Source organism: Dermacentor variabilis, chromosome 9 (genome assembly GCF_050947875.1).
Source record: "Dermacentor variabilis isolate Ectoservices chromosome 9, ASM5094787v1, whole genome shotgun sequence".
NCBI classification, from domain to species: Eukaryota; Metazoa; Arthropoda; class Arachnida; order Ixodida; family Ixodidae; genus Dermacentor; species Dermacentor variabilis.
In genome coordinates this window covers 31,619,449-31,640,508 of record NC_134576.1, presented here as the reverse complement: position 1 = coordinate 31,640,508, position 21,060 = coordinate 31,619,449, and the positions used below count along the sequence as shown (strand labels likewise).

General features: G+C 46.5%; 1 protein-coding gene and 1 long non-coding RNA gene across 2 annotated transcripts in view; one reads left to right on the top strand and one right to left on the bottom strand.

The window, feature by feature from the left end:
• LOC142592578 (uncharacterized) overlaps positions 1–11,464 on the bottom strand; it is a 21,780-nt gene extending 10,316 nt beyond the window's left edge. The window contains exon 1 of the long non-coding RNA XR_012830724.1: positions 10,200–11,464. This is a non-coding gene — a long non-coding RNA (uncharacterized LOC142592578). The remainder of the gene's footprint in view (positions 1–10,199) is intronic.
• Positions 6,232–21,060, top strand: LOC142592575 (uncharacterized). Its single transcript, XM_075704104.1, has 4 exons — positions 6,232–6,465; positions 17,455–17,614; positions 18,367–18,493; positions 19,547–21,060. The coding sequence occupies exons 1-4, from the start codon at positions 6,250–6,252 to the stop codon at positions 19,641–19,643; spliced, it is 600 nt and encodes a 199-aa protein (XP_075560219.1). The 5' UTR covers positions 6,232–6,249; the 3' UTR covers positions 19,644–21,060.

Here is a 21,060-nt window from a genome sequence, read left to right as displayed (position 1 = left end):
CACTCCCAGGATTTCATCAATATTACTCTATGGCTCTCCTACGTTTCTGCGTGGCACGTCCTATAGTAGCTGCTTGGACCTGACGTTTGTTTCCTAACGACTACAGTCCTCTATTAGCTGGTTCAGTTATGTGGAAACACTTGCCAGTGATCACATATAAACGTATATCTGCGTGAAGTGGTTCGCACCTACCACTTCGTCTCATGTGCAGTGCACAGACTGGCTGACTTTTAAGACATTCGTGGAGAATTCCTGTGCAGATCTCGAGCCACCAACCCAAATAGAAGACTTGATCACGTCCGCCCTCGGTGAGGCCACGCGAAACATATGTGCACCTACACCGGGATCTCCTATCGACGTGGAATTCGAGAAGTTACGCGCAGTCTAACGGCGAGCTGAAAGGAAATATAGAAGGATGAAACCCACGTACGTCGCCGAGCTCAACGACAAATAAAGCGCCATCTCGAGAAATTAGGAAGGAAACGCTGGAGAAAGTGACGGAAGTGAAAGTGAAAATGACCGATAACAGCGTATATGGCGACTTATGTCAAGTGTGGGTTCTTTTTTCCAACAAAACAGAAAATAAGCCTGCGACATTTTCGTTAAAACTCCCAGAGACAATGTGTCTCTGCACCAGTAATTTAAGTGGTCTCAGACGTAAACATCATCATCAGTGCAATGTGTATATTACGAACATTAAAACCTGGGGCACAGTCGTGTAAAGGTTCCCAAAGCAAACCGTTATGAAGATCGTGCTACTTCGCGTTTGGTAGGAACTGCATACGTGCACCAAAAACTGCTGACACGAGAAAAAAGTGATGCCGGTCGTTCCCAGTGCCCCTATTTGACAAAGTTTGGATAAAGATTGATGTAATATTTGGTGCGCAGAAGTGTTGTCACGGTCAGAGAAGTTTATTTTTGCTTTTTATTTATTTCGCGGGCTTTCTTTCTCATAAAATAAGTCTTCGCAAATCCTAGGTTGTTTTAAATGCTGCTATCAGTCGTTTGTAACCATCATACGAAACTTTTTCACTGACATCTATTCGATTAGATAAATTTATAAATTTAACTAATTTAACATTTGTGCAGAATGAATGAGAAATATTCACAGTGGCCACCTTGAGCAACACCTATCAAGGTACAGTGAAGACCTTTCGAGTAGTGCCCTGTGGTACTGTATTTGATAGAATCTAGGCCGACCCCGATTCTAAGCCGCCCCCCTAAAGTCCGAAGCCAACAAAAAAAATATATATATATTACCTCGAATGTAGGCCGAACAAAAAAAGCGAGGACAGCGTTCCCAAACAGCAAACAGTATTTATTGAATCTGAACACGCAGAGCTCATTCAACGTCGCCGTCGCTGTGTTTCTTGTCACTGTCACCTTCAAACAGTGCACTATCTTCGGTACCGTCAAGCAAATTAGATATGCTGCACTTTTTAAAGGCGCGCACGATCAAAGTACCTGGGATGTCGCCCCACGCTGCAGCTACCCAGCCCGCCAGCTGCGACAGCGATGCACGTTTGATGAGGCCCGTTGCCCTAGCTTTCGCTTGGAGCACTTCTGTTGTCACTGGAAGGGCAGCTGCTCTCTGCATCCGAACAAAGTCGGCCAAAACTGTCTCCACTTCGTGGTGACAGCCTTTCTTTGGTCCGCTAAATGCCAACCCCGTTGCGGCGCACGTAAAAGATGCTGCTGTCGTTGTCCCCTCCAACAACGGACGCTTTTCTCGTCGACGCCGAAGCCCCACCCGGCTTGAAGGTTCAACAATGCCTCTACGGCTATCACAACTTTTCGCTTGAAAGCGGCACTGTAGCGGTATCGCCTGCTTAGTGCCATCGCGATAACACCACGCCACACACTGATACGGCCGACACGACACAGGTCAAAATGGCGACCTCGCTTGTGTACGGTTGGCTACTGGCACTGCTAGTAGTGGCTGCAATACTGACTTTTCTAGATGGCACTAGCTATGCACCATATTTAGCAGTTTCAATGAAAAACTGGCACATTTTTTAAAATCCTCGAATCTAAGCCGATCCTAGAGTTTGGAATATGATTATTTGAAAAAACTATCGGATTAGATTCGAATAAATATGGTAATTTTTAATTCTTGGCGACCTGCAGTTGCGATAACAGAATATCGCAGAATAAATGCGAAGTGATGCACTGGTCATTGCATCTTTGCCAGTAAGTTCACTGGTTTTCCGGTCTGTATCGTCAACCAATATTTTGAGTAAGCTTGATTATTCGGGCATATTAGCAGTTACGCCACAGGCACCATAAAGCCAGTGTAAAACAGCAACCGATATTTTATGTGCAGAATGATGGTTTTAAAAATTTTTGGACTCAGTGGGCGCAAGACATGTGAGCATCATTGCCATGAATGCACTTTCGTATTTTTGCAGAACTTTTAATTAGGACCACCATTTGGCCGCTAGTGTTGACTAAATACAAAACTTTTCATCCTTGGCTTGCCTTCTGCTGCAGCAAAAACCTGATCTTGTGTTGTGTGGCCCTGCAGAACATAGTGTAGCCTGAGTGCAAATTTGAGTGATGATTGTTGTTGTTACTGGATATTTGTGAGCAAGAAGTTTCATGAAAGCAAGCAGTTCGTTTGTCGGAGCATCACACTAATACCCGTTAACTGGATGTGGTGCACATGCGAAATAGATCTAGAATGTCACAGGCACGGTGCTTGCCCATTAATTGGCTCAAATGTACCAGCAGTGCACAAAATACACATTGAGCAGGCTATGCAACCTTATTCATTCCGTGCGGCTTTTCTTCCCAACTACCCCCATGAAGGGAGCGACAGTTCAAATCCTCTTTAGCTGGTCTGCATATATGCAAATGCGCAGAACTTTTATAAAACATTCATAATACATTCTACAGCACAAAACAGTTTTGATTTTCTTGTGACCTAGTTACAATTATTCCACCAAACACACCCACACTCCAAAGGCGCCGACGCTGAACTGGGCTGCAGGGCTAAGCACTCACCAACGCGTGTCTATGGCTGTGTGGTTGCCACTGAACAAGCACATCCTGCTAAATATGGAAACTTAATTCGAAATTAGTGTTTTAGCGCAGGTTGGTGCAGCTCAATGGTTTGGCACAAGATTGCACAATTGGCGCAGAACTTCCATCCCTGCAATTCAAATGGTCCTGTTCTGTATTTACAGATTAATTGGAACATGCCATTATGTTGTTGGTCTGCTGTTGACTGCAACCAGTGCAGCTTCCCTCCAGCCTACGTGCACGGATCTTCCATGCGCTTGGATTGTTCATCCGGGAGGTAAACATTTTCTTCATGAGCTGTACATAACCCAGATTAAAACGCAAGTTAGAACAATCATTTCAATTCCTAGCTAAGAAGCTGGAGCCTTCAAAGCCCTTGAAGCATTACTTTCAAGGTGGCAAGCCCCAACGTGGCAAATACCAGCAAGAGATAACGATCCTATGACCCTTGTTCGGCAGGCAATCCCTTGTGATTTAGAGATACTGCGGAGAAATCTGCAGGATGCATCACCCTGAACATTGTGGCTTTGCTATAAAAAGGTATTAATAGATCGGTGTCTTTTTCGTTTTTTACAAACACTCGAGCAAAAAAGCAATAAAAGAGTGTGACAGCTTGTCAAGTAGCCTGTGCTGCTAAAGCTAAAGTGAATTCATAATTTTTGTGCTCTGGAAAGCTTACTGGTCAGAGGGCACAATTTCGCAGTTGCAACACGAAAAACATTGTCACCAGTCTTTATCACAATTTTTTCATTCACAGTTGTGATTGTGTTCATGAAATCATACACTGGAAACTAGCTGGAAACAATGATAGGTGGGCCCTATAGCAGTTCTACGTCTTAATTGATGGAAAGCAGAGAAGTGCACCCATAGCTATAGAAAATTAATATTTTGTTTTTCAAGCCATTGTTCACTTTGTTACTGCTAGGGAGACCACAGAACTAGATGCAGCAACTCACTAACAAAAGCACATATGCCCCAACATGCAGCGAGACATGCCACGACTCGAGACACCTGTGTAGATTCAGCCGTTACCACGAAGGTGGCACCATTTGTTAGCATGAACTTGTAGAATTGTTATGTTTAAGCCTGCTGTACCACGAGAGATGGAAGTTTACACCAGGTCAATGTTTAAATGAGTTGAATTTTTTATCCATGTAGTAAATAATGCTAACAGAAACACCACTCTGTGAAAACAGCAAGCCAACAAACAAGCCTTGCAATATCACTACCGTTGTATTGCCAATAGTAGGTGATGTTTTATGCAATTAAGATGCACCAATATGGTTAAAATTTGGGCTTGTTAGTACATGATTATTGTATTGAGTAGTGCAGGGCAAGCAGATAGAAAAAAGACATACAGCAAAACCTTGTGTCTGTTTTTCTTTTGTGAATGTATGTCTTTGTTAGGCCTGCACTGCTCAATACAAAAATCTACTTCCACAATTTGCAGTGCAAAGAGTACACATCCTCAGCCAATGAGAAATGAGAACCAGAAGCATACTATCTCCTGTTAATTCCTTTCTGTGCAAAACCAGCTCAATCGAACAATTGTGGGTGAAATGAAACTGTGGGTGAATTGTGGGTGACGCTCCGACAAGAGGGCCTGACAGACGGATAGCATATACATGTGTTGCACCCTCCGGTTTTCTTTTCTTTTGAACTTTGCTTGCAGTAAGTGATTAGCACACATTTCTGACAACCACACTCAAACACTTATTAACTCAGTAGAATTTCATTTCTTTCAGACTGTTTTCTTGTTTTGTGTTTGTGTTAGCCTAGTTGAAGTGAGAGTTGTCATTTATTTACAGTGCCAGTTCAGTCACCACCTGCCTGCTTAACTGGTAGATGTAGGAAGCTTGGCAACAGAAAGTACTTCATCCCTTTGAGTGCTGCAGCCTTTGGACTAGGATAAGCATTTGCTAAATGTAGCACGCAGTCTGCAGGAATGCTCCGGATAAGTGCCTGTTATAAGTATTTTGTCTGTTTGAAAAACTTTGTTCATGTAGTGGTAAAGTTTGATGTAACTCCACCTCATGATTTATTAGCAGCAAAGCGAGAGCTGCATCTCACCTAAACTATTAAGAAATGATAACGAGAAGTGCATTGTTTCATCAGCAAATACTAATGCAAGGCTACCAGTTTTTGCTATGTTCTACAGAAATTTCAACACTAGTTCTGTCTATTTCCTACACTTTCTTGCAGCCATGAAAACTATTCCAGCCCTTACGGACCTTGTGAAGAGCAAGCCTGGTGATCCTCGAGAATTATCCGATAAAGATGTCTGGCAGCCATGCTGCTGCACTAAGCCTTGCCTCAGTGAGGCGAACCCCACTGGCGCGCCACATTCTGCATTCCCCAACAACCATGGAGGAGCAGTGGAAGGAGAGACCATTAACCCGCAGGACTATCCCCCTCGTGAGTGGCAAACTATGCTCAGTGCTTATTAAAATCGTACTCAGGGTTCGAATTCGGCCCCCAAACCCCCCTGAACAGCCTCGGTTCAAGGTAAGCCAAACACCAGCAATGCCAGCACATTTACCGATGCTGCGTCTGTCACCATTCCAGCCGCAATCAAGGAGCCACTGCAGCTGCTATGCATGAGGCGCGTGGTCGTACAAGGAAGTAAACAACTCGTCATATTGCCAGAAGGAATGATCCAAATTGTCTTTCACCCACAAGGTGGGCTCTCCCTGGAGAAGCTCCCAGCCCTGAGTCTCCTTCAGGTACTTTGTATCAAGCCCAGCTGCTCACTGATGGGCGAGCAGCATATCGGAGTTCATCCCACAAACAATAGCTTCATGGTAGCGATGGTAGCGGAGGCAACAGCTCTCGCTTTGGTGAAAATACGGGAAATCACTATAGATGGAAACAAGTACCCAGTAGCTCCACACATCGCGGCCCCTCCAGCGGCAGTCAAAGGTATGATTTCTTGAGCATACTGGAATAAAACACTAGAACAAATCTTAGACTTACAGTATCACAACCTGGAGGCCAACATCATAGCAGCCCGATATATGGAGAAAACTGCATTCATTCTAACAACTTTTGCCTCTGGTCCCGTACCACGCACCATTATATACATGTGTGTAGTACACCACTGCACCAAGTGCAAGGGCAGCCCTGATGTTTGCAGGAACTGCCGGAAACCCGGTCACAGGTACAATGTATGCCCTGTCCCAAAAAACTGGACTCTGCTCGCGATGTGGCGAGAAGCAAGAGAACCCTTGCATGCTGAAATGCATTCTATGTGGTGGGAACCACCTTAGTACAGGCTCATGCAAAGCCAGGACACCCCAGCCTCGAAGACCAACAGGGCTGAATTCCAAGACAGCAGTGCCCACGGCAAAGGACTTTCCACCCCTAGTGTCTCATCAAGATTGCCAGCGAGCATCGACCAAATCCACCAGTACACCCCTGATCTCACTGCGGGAGGAAAAGGAGGAGGTAAGGCACCTCAAGACCACCGTTAACTCTATCCTTTCCACTCCTGCCCCCTTCATCATGAACACCCTAACCGTCCATGCCCCCTCCTCAAAATGAATGCCCGCAGGACAACATTCCAAACATAGACTCCAAATTAGAAGACTGTGCCCAACAGTTAGATGCCAATATTCTGGCTCAAACTCAAAATTACGATAAAACTGCTATATAAAGGTTTTGGTTTCGGAACCAAAACTTATTCGCCCTCAAGGGGTGCTGTGTTAGTCAAGCTGAGCCTATTGAAGTGGTCGCACTCTGAATAAATTACTCTTCGCCTCGGTCTCTGCCTTCGTCCGTGTCTCCTTCAGGCTGCCGTTCCGGCGCACCCAACGTGCCCAGCATGGCGATCATGGTGGTCATGGCGACATCGCAAAAAACCACCATCACTTTGCAATAAATTTCACAGCTAATTGCTGGAATGTCTTCACTTACACCAACTGGCAACTCCATTCTTTGCCACTGAGCTTTGAGGGTCGCCGAGGGCCACAAACCCCTGACCACCCTACACGCTCTTGAGCCCCCTCACAAGTAGTTTTGTAACATGAGGCACAACAAATGTTTACTACCACCACCAACCACCAGCATGGCCTTGCTGACAAGCAATAACCTCCCATTACACAATCTACAATGGAATTGCAGGGGGTTTCGCTGCAACCTAGACCCCCTGCAGCAACTACTCTCTGCTTCCTCCACACCCCATGATATAATAGCCCTCCAGGATGCTGACATAAATGTAGCATTGCCAGGATATGCTCTGGTACCTGCCAACATCATTTGAAACCCTAGGGTTACCATCTATGTTGAAAACCTTGTACCATACACTTGTCATGTACAAAACTCTCTGGTAACTCGTACATTTCTAGAATTAATCCAGTCCACTCACAAATGTCATCCTCTCTTCATCCTTAACCGTTACCAACTTCCGAGGCAACCAGTCTCAAAATTAATCCGTCTCATTAAAGCTGCCTCCAGCACTGCAAGGAAGGATCCTTTCAATACCTTAAGGGACTTTAATAGTGCACATGTATACTGCATACTGTATGCACCAACAAGAGAGGAGTGGAATTATACAACACACTTCAGATGTAGGGCCTATCTGTATAAACCTTTGTCCATAAAGTTTTGAGACTGATTTATTTTCTTCTCTAGGAATGATTCCTCCAAACAAATGTTGGTGTGTATGTGTAGCGCCATCTTTTTGGGCTAACCTGAGCTATTTATGTTAATTGCTTTGGCAGCCGCTAGATGGCACTACATGTAGAAAATATGTTGTCACTAGTCTGCACATTCTACTGTGAGTGAATGTGGAGAGATGGACATCCACCTCGAACAGCGTGTAAACATAAAATTCTGTGTGAAGCTTGGCAAGCCAGCCACACAGACGTATGAGCTCCTTCGTGATGCTTACGACAACAGACATTATTGTGGGCGCGAGTTTCCGAGTGGCACAAGAGGTTCGTTTCGGGGAGAACGTCGGTGGAAGAGGACAAAGGGCAGGGACGCCCTGCAACCTCACGCAATGAAAACAACGTGGCTCGGATCAGGGAGATCGTACAGCAAGACTGCACCATTACAGTCTGCATGCTGTCAGATGCTCTCGACATTTGTAAGACAACATGCTACCAAATTTTGCATGAGAACTCGGGGAAACGAAAGCTGAATGCCAGACTTGTGCCGCACTCCCTCACACAGGACCAGAAGGACACGCGGGCATCAGTGAGTGCTGATTTGCTCTCCAAGGCAGAGAAGGATGCTGCATTCGTCGACAGCATCATTGCTAAAGACGAAACATGGTGTTTTCAATACAATCCTCAAAGAGGCAGAGCGCCGAATGGTGGTCCACAAGCTCTCCAGCGTCGAGAAAGGTGGTGAGACAGAAGACCAAAACAAAGACAATGCTGATAGTTTTTTTTTTTTTGATGCCAGAGGTGTCATACACCACCAGGTCGTACCACAAGGGCAGACGGTAAATCAGGAGTTTTTATTCGCGTGCTCCAACACATGCGTGATGCACTGCAATGCCGTCGCACTGACTTATGGGCATCTGGACAATGCAGCCTTCTCCATGATAACGCAAGGCGGCACACGCAACTCAGTGTGACAAAATTTCTCGCCAAGCACGGCATCACTGTACTTCCCCATCAGCCATACTCGCCTGACCTCTCCCCATGTGATTTTTTCCTGTTTCCTCGCATGAAGAGAGCCCTAAAAGATCGCTGGATGAGGAACGTGGAGGCCATTCAAGACACCACGACAAAGGAGCTGACAGCCCTGCCAAAAGAAGCGTTTTCCAACTGTTTCCAAGACCTCAAGAAGCATTGGAAGCTGTGTATAGACTGCAAGGGAAACTATTTCGAAGGGGTGCTGCACAAATGATTTCAATGTTAAACACATTTTTTTTAATGGACTCAGTCTCAGAACTTGAAGGACAAAGGTTGTATGATGATCTCAGCACACCTACGAGAATCAGCAACAGTGTCACTGCTGGCACAAGCCCAGATCTTACATCTGGCCACAATCTGCCCACACCAGTCTGGTGGAACTCCAATGAGACCCTGGGTAGTGATCATTATATCATAACTATAGAGTTTAACTTTGCCAAAAAAGCTAAAAACTACCACGTCCGGATGGCTAGCTGGGCTAATCTTCGTGAGCACAGAGGCCAATACATTAAGTCATCTTTTAACCTCCACACATGGATGACAGAGCTCAAACAGGTCGTCTAGGCTTTTACGCTATGTTCGACACCACCCCTAAGCACAAAACATTGTCACATGCTGGAAAGCCTAAGAACAGAATCAAAAACAAACTCAAACTGGCACAACTTCAAAAACAATTAAAAGAGCACAGTGCCACCCTTAGCAGATCTAATTGGCACCAAATATGTGACTGACTACAAGGTAATCTTTTCCCCTATACGACCTGGCATCTTCTTCGACATATGATAGACCCCACTTAAACTAAAAAGCAAACCAAGTTTACATTTAAAAGGCTTATCCATCAAAATAAATATAATCAGCAAGCACTCTTACTCCAACTACAATCAACTTATACCACTGTGGGCCAAGCAATATCATATCCCTACTACATTGGCCCTGTCCAACCTTCCCTCGACGCTCCCATTATGGAAGTTGAAGTCAATGCAGCTCTCATTAAGCTCCAAAACTCTCCTGGAGATGACCAAATCACCAATGTCATACTCAGAAACATAGATGACCATTCTATCTGCTGAATGGAAGCATTGAAAAATCATTTTAATTCCTAAACCCAATGAGCCCCTTAATGTCCAAAGTCTCCATCCCATCTCTCCGACTTCGTGCATGGGCAAACTGAGCGTGTCATCTTCACCCGTCTTACGCAGCACATAGAATCCCATGAACCATATCCCCATAGCATGGTAGGATTTCAAGCCCATCTCTCGGCACAGGGCACCCTGCTGCAGATTTCACACACCATTCTCAATGACATGTTACGCCACACCAGAGCAATCCTGGCAGTAGACCTCACCAAAAGCATGCACAGGAAGGGGAAGCCAAAACAAGCTCAGTGCACCACGAGACACAACAGAAACTTCATTAGTTGTGTGTGTAATGTTGCGTACCTCATTCCTTATTTACATGGACGTAAATACATCAGACAGACAGGCCGCTGCCTAAACATTAGACTCTGAGAGCACGACAGCTCCCTAAGAGACTCACCATATTTACATCTTGCCATACACTGCCGACAATGCAGGTACAAACCCGTTCTACATGACACATCAGTCCTCTTTTGGCGCCGAGATACAACTATCGCCACGCGCGAGGAAAGCAGAGACGAGGCGTGGGGCTTGGAGTCTTGTAGCCAAGTAGTTTTTATTCTTTGTGTGCCGGCCCTTTCTCGGCGGCCGGCTGGCTACAGTCGACTGCGGTCGGCTATGTTCCGCGCTGGCAGCACTGCGGCTTATCCGCAGCATATTTGTGTTCACCACAGCACTCCTCCCCTAGTGAGAACACGAACGGAACCAACACAACAAAACACTCGTGTGATTAAAGGTTGAGGCGATCTGGCGCATTTAGACGTCTGCCACTGTGCGTGTGGCAGGTGCGAGTATCAGGCGTGGGTGCATTTTCCGCCCTGGTGGAAACCTCTGCACTGGGACGAGGCACTTTTGTATGGGTTCCAGGCGACGGGGTGGAGGTGGGTGTCATGGACTGCGTTTCCATGTATGCAGGTTTAAGTCTGTCCAACGAGACATCTTCCCGCCGCCCCCGCATTTCGATAGTGAACGTCTTCCACCAACGACGAAGAACCTTGAATGGCCCATCGTACGGTGCTTGTAGTGGTCGTCGTACAGCGTCATTCCGCAGAAAGACGTGACTACATGACTCAAGGTCGTTGCTCACGTGTGTCCTCCTCGCCGTGGGCTGTCGCAGAGGTGTAGCTCGGAGCTTGTTCATGATGTCACGGAGGCGAGACGCGTAGTCGCTGGTGGAAATGCGAGCTTGCTGTTGGCCTTGATGCCGCAAGAGCCGGCGACGGACTCGAGGCACTTTTGGCTAACCTGCTTTCAAGAGCAAAAAAGTCAAAACGCCAGGAAAAACGGCTGAAAAAAGAACTGGAGAAAGGAACCCATATACCCGAGACTTTGTGAAACACGACAAAAGACAAACACAACAACCTTCTGAATGGAGTGAAGGCACTGAAAAGTACACCGGAAATGGCAAAGTGGGCACAAGACGGCGGGCAAAGCTCTCATGATGAGGAAGGGCTACTGTAGCCGGTTATGGATTCCATTCTGACGGAGACTATCAACACGATTGACAAATGGAGAACTGCATTGAAAAAGGCTCGTGAATGCGGTAACCCCGGCGACTGGTCAGGAGTGAAGAAACGTGACGACCAGGGAAGAAAAGTCTTCAAGATCTTATATCATATTTTGAAAGCCTGACTGACATAACAGTTTAGAATAAAGCCCCCCCCCCCCCCCATACTGCTCTAAAGAAAGGATAAGCCGCGGTGCTGCCAGTGCGGAACATAGCCAGCCGGCCGCCGAGAAAGGGCCGGCGCACAAAGACTAAAAGCTAGTTGGCACCGAGACTCCAAGCCCCACGCCTCGTCTCTGCTTTCCTCGCGCATGCCAATAATTGGTGACCCGGACGTGATTGCCATGAACCGGCGAAGCGACGCCGGCAGCCCCATGGTAGCCATACTTGACGTCAAGCTACCTCCGTTTTGGACTGGCGATCCGGAACTTTGGTTCGTGCAAGTTGAGTCACAGTTCGCTGCATGCCGCATCACTGCTGACAGCACCAAATACCACCACGTGGTGGGCAGCCTCCCGCCTGCGACGGCCAGCGAGGTGCGGGACCTACTGCTAACACCACCCGCAGAGAATGCCTACCAGACGCTAAAGAGACACTGATCCGCCGTGTCACACCTACAGAGCCGGAGCGTCTCCAGCAGCTACTGCGGAAGGCCGAACTTGCCGACCGCCGACCTAGCCAGTTGCTACACCGCATGCAACAACTGGCCGGCAGCGCGACAGCAAGCGATGGCCGTTTAGTGCCGGAACTGTTCCTGCAAAGGCTTCCCACAAGCGTACGGATAGGCCTCACGGCGTCGGGCGAGACAGACCTTGCCAAGATGGCCCGAGCTCGCCGACAAAATCATGGCTGTTGCCGTGCCCACAGTCGCGTCGGTGCATGCAGACGCACCGTCCGCCAATTCCCTGCAAGAAATGCGAGAGGAAATTTCTTGCATCGCAGACACCATCGCAGCGTTGCACTCGAGTGGCAACCAGCGACTACGACAGCGTACCACATCAGCGACAGCGTACTGCATCACAACCACAACAACGCAGGGTGTGCTGGTACCACCGCAAATTCGGCAACGCTGCACGGAACTGTGTGCTGCTCTGTGAAAATTCGGGAAACGCCCTGGGCCAGCACTGAGACTGACCAGTGCCCCCGCTCCTCCAGACAGTTGCCCATCGGTTTTCTTCCTGACCGATCACGAAAGAGGTGCTCGTTTCCTAGTCGACACAGGGGCGGAAGTTAGTGTCGTGCCGGCGTCGCGAGCCGATCGCATACGACCATGCACAGCACCGTTGCAAGCTGCCAACAATACGACGATACCGACGTATGGGCAATGCTCTCTCTCGCTGGACCTGGGCCTCAAGAGGACGTTTCGGTGGATTTTAGTCGTGGCTGACGTAAAATTTGCCATCCTGGAAGTGGACGTTTTGCACAACTTCGGACTGCTTGTCGATGTCCGCAATCGGCATTTACAGGACCCCCAGTCACAAGCAGAAGTGCGCGGGAAGCCATCAAGTCATCCACCCCTCAGCCCCACGCTCGTAGCACCGCCGGGCGCTACTCGATTCACCGGCATCCTCGGCGATTTCCCCGAACTGATGCGGCCGCCACAGGCCAGCACGGCCGTCAAACACAATGTATGCCACCACATTGTCACCACAGGCCCAGCAGTTTACGCATGCCCACGTCGCCTGTCCCCGCAAAAGCTGCAAGCAGCTGAACAGGAATTAGACTACATGCTCGAGCTCGGCATAATACGCCCGTCCGCTAGTCCGTGGGCGTCTCCACTGCACATGGTGCCAAAGTCTACACCAGGAGACTGGTGACCCTGCGGCGACTATCGAGCCCTCAATCGAGCAACTGTGCCCGACCGCTATCCGGTACCTCACATTCATGATGTCACATCCAGCCTACGCAGTGCGGCGATTTTCTCCAAGATCGACCTCGTGCGGAGGTACCATCAGATCCCCGTGGCTCCAGAGGACGTATCGAAGATGGTGATAACCACGCTCTTCAGCCTGTTCGAGTTCCTGTGCATGCCGTTTGGCCTGCGAAACTCCGGACAGACATTCCAGCATTTTATCAATGGCGTTTTGCATGTCCTCGACTTCTGCCATGCATACCTCGACGACCTACTCATCGCAAGCACTTCACCGGACGAGCATGAGGCGCATCTGCGATCCATGTTTTAGTGCCTGGCGGAGCATGGCATCCTGGTGAACACGGACAAGTGCGAGCTGGGTGCCGAGAAGCTGACTTTTCTTGGCCATGTTTCAAGATCTGGCATTCAACCTCATCCAGACAAGGTTAAAGCTGTCAAGAAGTTTACACGACCCACCACTAAGCGTCAACTCCGCGAGTTCCTTGGCCTTGTATATTACTACCAACGTTTCGTACCTCGGTGCGTGGCCGTTCTACACCTTCTCCACCTCCTGCTGTCGAAACACGAAGGTGCTGCTAGGGAGCTGCTATGGACGGACGACGCCGAAGTGACTTTTCAAGAGATCAAGAGACACCTCACGGACGCCACACTTCTCGCCTACCTGCAACCGGGAGTCCCACAGTGCATCATGGTCGACGCCTCGGACGCAGCTGTGGGTGCTGTCCTTCAACAACTCAACAAATGAGTATGGCAATCGATTGCTTTCTTTTCTCGGAAATTGACACCCACCGAGCAGCGTTACAGCACTTTCGGACGCGAGCTGTTGGCTGTCTACGCAGCAATCCGGCACTTTCGACATTACTTAGAAGGGACGAAATTCTTTGTAATGACTCATCACAAGCCTCTCACCTACGTCTTGTGCTCCCTCAAATCTGATGGCGGCACGCACACAGCCCGCGAGCTGTGGCAGATGTCCTACATATCGGAATTCACCATGGACATTCGCCACATAAAGGGAGTAGACAACGCTGTTGCCGATGCTCTGTTGCGCAGCCCAGTAAATGCCATCACTCACACGGGAACAGACCTCGCAAAAGTGGCGGCAGCTCAATGCAACGATGCCAAACTGTGCCGTTTGCAGGAAACATCGACGTCACTCATCCTAGAGTGGCTTCCTTTGCCCAGAGCAGGAGACATTTGTTGCGATACATCTGCAAGTAGCCCTTGACCATTCGTGCCTGCTTGCCTCCATCGGGAGGTTTACGCTTCGTTACACGAGCTTTCACACCCAGGAATCCGGGCGACCCAGAAGCTGCTCACGGCACGTTTTCTATGGCCTGGCATCAACCGCGATTCCCGACAGCGGACTCTCGAGTGTCTTGCGTGTCAACGGTCCAAGGTTCAGCGTCACACGGTGACACCATTGGAGACTTTCCCAGGACCAGATGCTCGATTCGACCACATCCATATGGACATAGTCGGACCGTTGACACCTTGCCAAGGCTAAACGTACTTGCTCACTTTGGTCGACCGTTTCACGTGGTGGGCAGAAGCTATCCCGATTTCCGACATTGCAGCTGAAACTGTTGCTCGCGCTTTTGTCAACCACTGGCTACGTCGTTTTGGTGCGCCTTCCTCCATTACAACGGACAGAGGAAGCTAGTTTGAGTCTGCGTTGTTCGCCAGTCTGACGGAACTCATCGGCGCCTCACACATCAGGACTACGGCCTACCACCCGATGAGCAATGGAATGGTCAAGAGGTTTCACCGGCAGCTGAAAGCAGCACTCATGGCAAGTGAACATGACTCTCTTGGGTGGAAGCATTGCCTATCGTGCTCTTGGGCATACGCACAGCGTGCAAGGCAGATATCGGCTGCAGCGCTGCAGAACTTGTCTACGGCACGACGCTACATCTGCCCGTTGATTTCCTTGCATCTGGCCAACAGCAAGCTCGCATTTCCGCCAGCGACTACGCATCTCGCCTCCGTGACATCATGAACAAGCTCCGAACTACACCTCCGCGACAGCCCACAGACAGGAGGACACACGTGAGCAACGAGCTTGAGTCATGTAGTCACGTCTTTCTGCGGAACGACGCTGTACAACGACCACTACAAGCGCCATATGATGGGCCATTCAAGGTTCTCCGTCGTGGGCAAAAGACGTTCACTATCGAAATGCGGGGGCAGCGGGAAGTTGTCTCGTTGGACAGACTTAAACCTAGGGACATTATAAAGGCTTTCTACATTCACAAAAACAGTTCCGTGTGTGTCAGCCAGCCCTCAATTAACCTTCACACAAGTGAAATAACATATCTCGGCAAAGCGTTTTCGTTGCCGACACAACACTATCAGTACCCAGATGATAAGGACCCGAGTCAGAGCTTGCTTCTATGTCTTACAATCTCTGGGCTTTTTTTGTGTGTGTGTGTGTGTGTCCTTATGCGCATAGCCATATCGCGATTGAATTTCATAACTATCTTAATCTTTCTGGGAGGATTGTAGCGCGCTTGCACAATGATGTATGGTGCTTCTGATCAGTGTCAACAGATAAAAATGTGTGGTTTTCTGAGAATAAACTTTAGTTTGAAGTTAGTGCTCATCCTATCTGGTCTTTCTGTCCCCGTGTTTTTTGTGCTTTAAATCAAGTATGCAGTCTCACAAGCTCGCCTAAATTTCAGCTCTTATAGGCTGTTCAGGTGGTGTGTACACAATTTGCACACCACGATATATCACAGTACATCACAACAAAAGCAAGAGCACTGATAAAAATATTCACAGCATGTCGCAAATAAGTTAAACACTTCTGATCAAACCTGCTTACAAGCTTGAATACGTGTAAGTCACTCTAGTAAGACAAATTGCAAGGTTTGCTACTACTGGCTGGCTGGTTACTTCCTATCGGTGTCAATATTCTGTCATGAGCGGGTCCACTTAATTGTTTTTCAGAATGACTTGCATGAGCATTTTTACTTTCCAAGTACGCTAGACATGACATAGCTTGAAATAGTTGATGTTCTCACATCTAGTATTCTTGTAGAGTTTCCGCATGGAGGCATTTTTGTAAATGGGACAAAACTCGCCAAGGATTTGAAACTAACTTTTCAATATACAGAATTAGCACCGGAAGGTCTTATGCCCGACTTGTAAGCTTTGTTTTTCCACTACATAGGAGGTTACTGTGCTGCGAGAGAATCTATTTGCTTCATATGGTTTTTCAACAACCAAGGCACTGCAGTCCCTGAAACTTGAGCCACTCTTGCGGGATATTCTGCAAGCGTCTGCCTAGTGGACTGTCCATTATTGGCTGGAGGCTAACGAGCAAAGAAGAGGACAGGTGCACCAAGCTTCAGGTTCCTCTCTCCAATGTCAGATTGGCGTCAGTGGCTGCAAAGCTGCTCTCGGGATGCTTTGTGCACATCTGCATGAGATTCAAGTACTAAAAAAGCATAGTAACAGCTATGCATTTTGTAAACACCTGCATAGTACTCTGAAGAAAGCGATGACTGAAGCTGGTAAAAGGAATTTCGCTAAGCCTGGAGGCAAGACCTTGTGCAAGCTCCCAAAGCAAAGGCAAGGTGTAGAGAGTGCATTGCCAAGGTTTTCGCACCAATGCGTTTCATTCGCACTTTTGTGCCAACTTTCAAATGCTGTCACATAAATGTGCAGTCGTTAATTGCAGAAACACAAAACTGGTCACAGTCATCAGTTCACCATTGCACTAAATCCCATTACCTCCAAGATATGAACATCAGCACAGAGAACATCGGCATCATTGTTGCAGCTTGTGCAGTTACTTAGTCAAGCTTTGCTGCTTAGCACAGTAATGCAGCTCTTGCTGATTATTGCGATAAACTCCCGACTCCCAATTCCTTATTTTTTTTCCATCCTATCATCTGCAGTTTTAATTTTCCTGAAGGAAGTAGTTGTAAACTAAAAACGAATGACTGGATGACATGAATATGTTCTCTTGGACATCATTCCTATTTTAAGAAATGTATTTCTCTAGAAAGCTGTGGCTAGCATGGCATAGCATCAAGCTCTGGCCATTATATAAGTGCAAGAGCCAAAACCACTTCATATCTGACTACAGAAATGGAACTGCTTGTGTGGCAAGATTTTATATAATAGAAATACCTGGGTAATCAAAATTTACTAAAGGAAGGCTTGGCACATAGATTTGTCAGTGGGTGCTTGGTAGTGTTTTTCTTGAACAGGCTTTTTAGTGTCTGTGAACTCCGTTAACTCACTATGATGCCCTTTTTTTTTTTGCAGAAGACACGATGGCAGAAACTAGGGGGAACTGGCATCGTAGATGCTACAAGGAGGGTCCTGAAGGACCTGTTTTCTGATCACGTGGCTATGCACTACAGTTGGCAGGGAGGAAAAGGCAAGCGCCACTTCAGGGAGACAGCATGCTGCGAAGTGATGCTAGGTATGACCATATACATGTAATAAATTTGTTGATTCGTAAAAGAATTTGTCACTACTAAGGTCTCATAAATTCAGAATGACTATACAGCACCACTGTTTTTATGCACACTGCTAGTTGATAGAAAACTGCAAGTTGGATTTGTGAGGAACGGGTGCCTTAAGTTAACAGGACACGCATTATTAAAGATAACCTTATTGAACATTTATCAAGTGCATAGCAAACAAAATATGATAGATTTAAGTGGGCCAAAAAGAAGGAATAAGTTGCCTCTGCCCGCATACCATGACGGATAAAAGGAGGACTGAATGTTAGTGACGGTTCACAAGACAGTGCAAAGGTCAAAATTGCATTCTTTGTTTATTCACTATTACCAGGTAGCCAGCTATTTGGCAAACCACTGTGAGCTGTTAGCTCATCTTCCCTGATGCCTGAGGTATCAAATAACTGTGCAGACTGTCATATTATTGTTTCACTCAGTGTCTAAATAAATCTTGTATAGTAGTGCGGGAAAATCATGCATATAGTTTAAACCTGATTTTTCTGCCTTATTTTTCCATGTATCATTGTTAAATGAGGCTAGTACTCATTTCAAAAATGTATTTTCTGTCCTGATACTACAAATTGGATGATGTGGAAATTATCTATGATTTAGGTAATATCCACAACAAGCAGGTGCTCTCAAGCCATTCGCTATTGTTGTGCAGGAAGGGTGTCGTGTAACAGTAAATTGAAGCACATATTTATTTTTTCAGATGTCCTAACAAGCAGAACCACTTGTGATGGAACAGTGGCTGAAATAGAGAAAGTGACAAAGTCATGGTTGCGACACGCAAAAGAAAGAATGGAGCGCAAGACTGTTAAACACCCAGATAATGGAAGGTATGGATACAAATCTAGTGAGCTGGCACCAAAACTTGTAGGTGCCAGTATCACTGCCTGCTTTTCTTCATTGCCAGTCCATTGATGCTTTAACAAACAATGGAGAGTCAGGTGTTATCCTATTTTTGTGGAACTCTGTGCTCAAGAGAAAGCAAGCGTAGCAGGAGGCGGCAGAAGATTAGATGAGCGGATGAAATTAAGAAGTCCGCAGGCATAGGGTGGGTGCAGCTGGCAAAGGACAGGGTTAATGGAGAGACATGGGAGAGGCCTTTGCCCGGCAGTGGGTATAGTCAGGCTAATGGTGATGATGATGTGTCCAGTTTACAGCCGGTAAGGCTCATTCATTGCAGTTGTAGGGGTTACGTTCATTATGTGTCTTCGGAGACACGCTGTGGAATCTTGCATCGTGCTCAGGTGTAACGAGCACTAAGAGAGCGGGGCAACTGCGTTGTCTTCAGGCACAGCGTAGTGCCAGCGCAAGCCATTAGCAGAACAGGTGACAGTTGATACATTACACCATCTATTCTTCACCTGACACATAGTGGTACAGGTACAGAACGACTAATTGGTGCAAACGTAAAAAAATAATGTCCGGTAGGGTTTAAATCATTGGCAGCATGTCATTGGCCAATGATTGTTCACAAAAGCACATATACTCAAGGTGAAGACTTGTGTCAAATGTGTGTCTTGCCGCTTTCAGGATTGTTATTGGAATGAAAACAATGCAGAAATTTTCTGATTTAAAACAGGATTACATAATTATGTGAAGTCAAAGGTTGTATTTTAAATTTACTTCGCTGAAGTCACTGAGCATGTGCTGGTGGGCTAGTTGGTTGAGCATGATTACAAAGACAGCGCCGAATAAAACAACACACGAAGAAGGGAAACACAAGACAAGCACGTAGGCGCTAATAAGCGCCTACGTGCTTGTCTCGTGTCTCCCTTCTTCGTGTGTTGTTTTATTTGGCGTCGTCTTTGTAATCGTACTTTGCTGAAATCACACCTAAATACTTATAGCACTAGCCTCATGGAGATGTTGATATTAACCTGCAGAACCAATGACGAAGCAGCACTTCCAACTGACCTGGGAGAAGCAAGCATCATTGAGGAAACGTCCCACAGGCTGCTGGACATTAGAAGCGGACAATGACAATTCTGACCTGCAAATTTAGCTGAGTGTTTTCCATGTTGTATGCCATTAGTCGTGGACAGTATTTTGCAAACAATCTTGCTTTGCACATTTTCTCGGGTACCCCACATTGTACTGATTATTTTGTACTTATTGTTTACTTTTAAAATGGGGTAAACTGCTTCTTTTGAATTTTTTCGCATTGTTTGCTTGTGTTACAGCGGTGTCTTGTGTTTCTTTACAGACGACCAAGAGCACTGGCAGTATAAAACTATTTTTACTGCATAATGTGTGTCCATCCCACTGTACTTCACCTTAGCCTGTTGTCCTATTAGCGGATCAGGTTACGGCGTGCTTCTCAAGTTTTATGGCTGCCCCGAACTAGCAAATGTCCTCACCTGAATACTAAAAGCCTACCAGCTCTTGCAAGTGTTCTGTAAAGCTTTTCTTATTTTTATGCAGGATGCTGATCAAGAATGCAGTGGTAAATACCTTTCTATTAAGACCCTCCAATCAATGGTGTCAACCAGATGTTGCATTATTCTCATTTACCGCCACCAAGCTACTGGCAGTCACCTGCGATTTCATGCGAGGGAATTAATCGCGACATTGTTGGAACTGCTTGATGCTATTGGCTGAAAGGCCTCATTTGAATGTCCTTTGTCGCTGTGTTTGTAGTTGTATCTATTATTGTTTTTAATTCAGATCATTCAATTCAGTTTTTATTCAGTTGACATATTTTTAGCACTGTATTTTCGATGTGGTCCTTTTCTTGCACATTTCCTGGTAGGCTTTTGCAATATGTCAGGAATGTTATATCTTGGCATATTGCAAGCACCAATATAGCTGCTGCATTTTGATATTACGAATGCCGTGAAATTTCCTTCTGTCACAAGGTGTGCACAGATTTTGGTCTGCTTTTGCTAGCCAGAAAGAAGTTCCTGTCTTTCGGCCCTCTCTTTACCATGAGCGCCCCACTCCTAGTCAGATTAATCTTTTGTAGCAGCTAGCTTGATTCTGTTGACATGAAAACAGTGTCTATGTGATGCGTGAAACTAGTCCTTTCCGCTTCTTGTGAACTGTTATTGCATTTATTTACATCACAAGCGTGTCGATCACTGCCAATAAAAAAAGGGCCTTTATGATGTGTGCACAACCTTTGTACCCCTTTTGAATGCCAAAGTGAACTAGCTTTACATATTTTCTTAAAATTTGATTTCTGTAAGTTTTTGAGATGGTAGTTTTGTTCACAATATTGTCATAAATATGCCGTTTTGAAATCTGTTTCTGTGGAAATATCTTTGTGCAGTTTACAAAATGACTGGTTACTTGTAATGAAAGTGCACAAGGTATGCACAAGTTATGTGCAGAGCTTTTGATTAGGATACATGTCTGTCATATTGACTGAGAATATTGTAATTCCTAAAATAAAATTATA